At 37.4% G+C, this 1,485-nt stretch overlaps 1 protein-coding gene across 1 annotated transcript in view; it reads right to left on the bottom strand.

The window, feature by feature from the left end:
- The window catches only part of LOC106463503 (adhesion G protein-coupled receptor E1-like), a 77,180-nt gene extending 76,189 nt beyond the window's left edge, over positions 1-991 (bottom strand). The window contains exons 1-2 of the mRNA XM_022391027.1: positions 915-991; positions 545-760 (exon numbers count right to left, since the gene is read on the bottom strand). Coding sequence (XP_022246735.1) covers positions 545-614 — 70 coding nt within the window. The 5' untranslated portion in view covers positions 615-760; positions 915-991. The remainder of the gene's footprint in view (positions 1-544; positions 761-914) is intronic.
- Between the last annotated feature and the right edge of the window lie 494 nt (positions 992-1,485).

The following is a 1,485-nucleotide window of genomic DNA, read 5'->3' as shown; positions in this document are numbered from 1 at the left end:
TGTATCGCTAAAGTTTCTTCGGAAATAGTTTTACGGAAAATTAACTAACGACCAGAAACGTAACAATATATACGATAGATGTGATAGCTTAGTAAATAACACCAACGAATAACATCACACCCTTCAGTTTGCAATGATAATGAATGAAAATATTTTAGCATATTGAATATACAGAGTGTCTGGAAAATATGTTAATACAATTACTTCCTTTTTAAATGGCAAAAAGAGCCATAAACCTCTGATATAGGCTATAGCTGTTAACAGAATAAATTCCATTAGGCCTACGAAGAAACATTACACTACAGCACGCATGGAGTATCACAGCAGAGCGATACAGGTCCGGCTCGAGTCTCACCACACCATTCAATAATAAATGCCAAAGTTAACATAATTTCCGTACATTTAATGATTTAGAGCCTATGCAGTTACTACCAGCTGTACTGTTTTATATCTAGTGATTATTGTATATTGCTTCGTTAAGAGTGGTAACGAATATGCCTTAGATTAGAAACTACACATTACCTTACTTTGGTTTTGCACTTACCTCGGCATTCCTCCAGCACAGCTAGGTAAAAGTACGTACACAGCAACACGTATGGATAAATATTCTTCATCGTATAATACCGAGTGTACTAAACGTATTTCTTCACAGTAGCTACTGCAATACACCTGATGTTCATCAACACGGTTCTCCTTCACGAGTTTGGCCTACATTACTTCACAGTCTTCACGAGTACAAACTTCTTTGTTGACTGTCTTTCTGTTTATTGTAAAGGTCGAACACACAGTTTACAATAATAAAAAACTAGAACACAACCATATAGACAATTAGAAATGGCATGAGTTATAAACAGAGAGAACAAGAACCTGAACTAGAGCTACCTTACAATTAATATTCAAGATATGCTACATACCTCGCGAAGTGAGGCAAGTTGCTGGAGAATATCTGATAACACGCTCTAAGAAAACTACCTTTCCACCTCGTTCCCGCTTCTCAAGTGACCCACTGCTTTTAAAAGCGGTAAACCCTATTGTAACTTCCCACGCGCTTTGATGCGCGCGCCTGGCAGGGTTAGTCAGAGCTTTTTGCTTTGGTTTCTGAATATGATAAATACTAATCCAGTAAAACTGGTAAAGGAATAGCTCTCACGCATTCATTTTCCTGTTCGTGATTGCTTATTACTATCTTGTTAATGAGCAGCACAACCACAAAAGTAACATATAATAACACATTTAATGAACATTTTGAAATACACATATTCCAGCTTCGACAAATTGGTACTGCAAGTACAAAGCAATAAATACTAGAGATGCACGAGTAGTAAAATTTGGGCCGAATACCGGGTCCGGGCACCCGGTCACTAAGCTTCTACCGGGATCGGGTTCTCCTCTTGCCCCCTCCCCAAAACAACAACAACAAACAACATACACAAAAATTAGAAACAAAAACAAAATTGACGTTTATTATATTTAACCCAATAATCA

Source organism: Limulus polyphemus, unplaced genomic scaffold (assembly GCF_000517525.1).
Source record: "Limulus polyphemus unplaced genomic scaffold, Limulus_polyphemus-2.1.2 Scaffold1426, whole genome shotgun sequence".
Lineage (NCBI taxonomy): Eukaryota > Metazoa > Arthropoda > Merostomata > Xiphosura > Limulidae > Limulus > Limulus polyphemus.
This window is presented reverse-complemented; position numbering and strand designations above follow the sequence as displayed.